The sequence below is a fragment of the Eimeria mitis genome, genomic scaffold (assembly GCF_000499745.2).
Source record: "Eimeria mitis Houghton genomic scaffold, Emh_scaff191, whole genome shotgun sequence".
Taxonomy (NCBI): domain Eukaryota; phylum Apicomplexa; class Conoidasida; order Eucoccidiorida; family Eimeriidae; genus Eimeria; species Eimeria mitis.
In genome coordinates this window covers 4,003-7,410 of record NW_013570232.1, presented here as the reverse complement: position 1 = coordinate 7,410, position 3,408 = coordinate 4,003, and the positions used below count along the sequence as shown (strand labels likewise).

General features: G+C 48.9%; 1 protein-coding gene across 1 annotated transcript in view; it reads right to left on the bottom strand.

Moving 5' to 3' along the window:
* EMH_0002640 (uncharacterized protein) overlaps positions 1–3,408 on the bottom strand; it is a gene marked incomplete at both ends in the record, with an annotated part of 17,494 nt that overhangs the window by 11,069 nt on the left and 3,017 nt on the right. The window contains 6 exons of the mRNA XM_013496093.1: positions 253–440; positions 655–781; positions 1,246–1,571; positions 2,177–2,342; positions 2,755–2,883; positions 3,057–3,207. Coding sequence (XP_013351547.1) covers positions 253–440; positions 655–781; positions 1,246–1,571; positions 2,177–2,342; positions 2,755–2,883; positions 3,057–3,207 — 1,087 coding nt within the window. The remainder of the gene's footprint in view (positions 1–252; positions 441–654; positions 782–1,245; positions 1,572–2,176; positions 2,343–2,754; positions 2,884–3,056; positions 3,208–3,408) is intronic.

Sequence of the window (3,408 nt, the reverse complement as noted above, 5' to 3'; positions counted from 1 at the left end):
TACATACTGCAACCACCAATATATGTAGAATATAAACACCCAAATAATAATAATAAGCCTGGCGCAGCCGAGCCGAGGGGTTGTAAGCAGCAGACAGTGCACAGACTGAATATGAAATGGGGGTACTGACACGAAGCTGAGCAAGGAGACAAGACAGCGGCAGTGGGGTGAAGAGCGTAGAGCTCGATTGGGGCTGTGTTTGTTTGTGGGGGGCCAGAAGGACTGTAGCTGTGCTGACGCGGGGGAGCTCACCATTGCAATGAAGCGCTGATAGGTCCCCGAAGGACAAGGCAAACAGTCTGCGGCGCTTGTGCCCCCTTCTTCTTCTCTGTATGTCCCTGGCGAGCAGGGCTGAGGCGTCACAGCCCCAGAGGGGCAGTAGTACCCAGCGGGGCAAATATAACCACCGCTGGTGGAAGGTGTTGGAGTCGTCGATCCCTCTGCAGAACCCCCAGTGCATGCGCACAGCCTCTCACAGCCCTAAACTACTCTCACCTCGATGCTGAGTCTCCTTGTACATGTCAGTGTCTCTCACAAAGCATCCATTGTTATAGATAAACTCTACACGCCTGTGCCCCCCCCTTCTCCTCTCCGCTCCCCCGTGGGCTCCACCTGAAGAGCTGCAGCGCAGCCGTGCTGAGTGCGGGGGCGCACCTGTGCATATGTAGCCCGCGCTGCAGGCCGTGCAGACAGAAGAGGCCTCGGCGTCCGAGTAGGTCCCAGCAGGGCAGAGCTCGCAGCAGTCCTCGACGGTGAAGGAATCCTCGCAGGTGGCGATGGCCTGCAGGCCCGCAGCAACAACAACTGTTGTATATAAAAACAAGAGTGAGAACAACGCTTACTAACAATAACAATAAAACCCCCTAAATAATAATATAAAAATAATATTATATATATTATAAATAATATAATATATATTATATTCTAAAAAATAATAAAAACCCTGAGGGCCCAGCAAGGAGATACAAGGCCCGCAGCATATAACAATATATTACAGCCAACACCAGCTGGCTCAGCTCTAACTCCCCCCCTCTCCCTATATATATATATATATATATATATATATATATATATATATATATATATATATATATATATATNTATATATATATATATATATATATATATATGGCAGCCACTGTATCAATAAGTTGCATGCATTTGAAAAGCATAGAAAGAAGAAAAGAGCCAGAAATCCCCCTGATGATGCAGAAGAGGAGACAAAGAAAAATGTTTTGGGCTCACTCGGCTGCCAGCGGGACAGGTGAAGGGTTTCTCTTCGCCGCCAGGGCAGAAGTAGCCGTCGGGGCAGGGCAGCGGGGTGTCTGTCTCCTCGGGGCAGTAGTGGTTGGGGGGACAGGCGATGGGGGAGACAGTCTCTCCTGGGCAGTAGAAGTTGGGGGGACAGGGGATAGGCTTTATAGACCCCTCAGGGCAATAGGCCTTGGGCACACACGCCGTCCTGTAGCTGGCGTCACCCCGCTGCAGCAGCACGCCCCCCTCCATCTCTATCACCACGGGGCTGTCTCCGTCAGAGCGGTAAAGGGCCTTCTCCCCAGAGCAAGAAAACCCTAGGAGACACACAAAAAGGAGACAGCAGATAAACTCAGGAGACACACGAAAAGGAGACAGCAGAAGATATTATACACTCAGGAGACTGCTGACGCTGCAGCAGCAGGATGAGAAGAGACACACAAACCCATGCACCCTGCGAATGGCTATATAACCGCAGCAGCAGTTATAGAGAGACAGTTGGCTCTCTTTATATGGTATATAATATATAGACACAGCCTACTGTCTCCATATAATATATAATATATAGACATAGTCTCCTGTTTCTATATAATATATACCATAGATACAGTCTACTGTCTCCATATAATATATAATATATACTATATAGAAATAGTCTGCAGTTTCTATATAATATATAACACCTAGACACAGTGTACTGTCTCCATATAATATATAATATATACTATATAGACATATATTATATAGAAACAGCAGACTATGTCTATATAGTATATATTATATATTATATGACACAGTGTACTGTCTCTCTGTCGCAGTTGTTTACAGGGTCTGCGGCAGCCGCACACACACACACACACACACACACACACACACACACACACACACACACACACACACACACACACACACACAGACTCACCTTCAGGGCATGGCTTGCACTGCTCAGCGTCCTGCGTGCCCACTTTGTCGTTGAAGGTGCCGGGGCGACAGAGCTCGGGCTCTGCGCTGCCCTCCAGGCAGTAGTGGCCCCACGGGCAAACGCTGTTGACGTAGTACTCCATACCCTCAGTGGGGCAGAAGTAACCCTACACACACACACACACACACACACACACACACACACACACACACACATATATATATATATATATATATATATATATATATATATATACACCATGCAGGCTGCTTCTCGGGGCAGGGGGAAAGCAAATGCCTCTGCCATAGCTGCAGCAACAGCTGCAGCAACAGCTGCAGCAGAAGAAACAGCAACAGCTGCAGCAACAGCTGCAGCAGAAGAAACAGCAACAGCAACAGCTGCTGCTGCAGTGTTTCTTCTGGCGCTGCCCTGGAGCAGCTGGCCCGCCCGCTAGCCTTGCTGGTTATTATATTCTTTCAGTTACCCCAGCACCACAGAGACTCATAGAAAGAATCTAGAGAAGAGAAAAGGAGACAGAGGAGAGACAGAATAGATAAAGAGACAACAGCCACACCCACCGCCTCGCACGGCGTGCACGTGTCCGCCGCAGCCGCCCCCCGGGCGCCCTGGTACGTCCCCGCCGGGCAGGCGCGGGGTGTCTCCTCTCCGCGGAGACAGTAGGAGCCCTCGGGGCAAATTATGGGGACCTGCAGCACAGCAAGACACAGGCCACGCTGACGCTGCCGCACTCAGGGTTTAGGGTTTAGGGTTTAGTGGGCAGAAAGCGAACGCTGCTTCTGCGAGGTATTTGTGGCTCAACTCATTCCTCGCGAGGTTTAGGGTTTAGGGTTTAGGGTTTAGGGTTTGAGGGGTCTCTTACTACAGTTAAGGAATTACATAGATACCCGTCCGGGCACTGCTGGCACTCGTCGTCGGCCTTCGCCCCCTCACTGGTGGTGGCTGTGCCCTCGGGGCAGCGCTGGGGCTCTGTGGTCCCCGCGGGGCAGTACATGCCGTAGGGGCAGGCCCCGCTGAGTTGTAAAGAAAAAGAGAGAGAGACAGAGAGAGAGAGTGCAGCCCCAATACATCAGCCCCAGCAATGCATGCAGACACATACACATATACAAAAAAAAAAATATATGAAGGAGACTGTATCACGTACTTCATATATTTTATATATATATATATATATATATATATATATATATATATATATATATATATATATATAT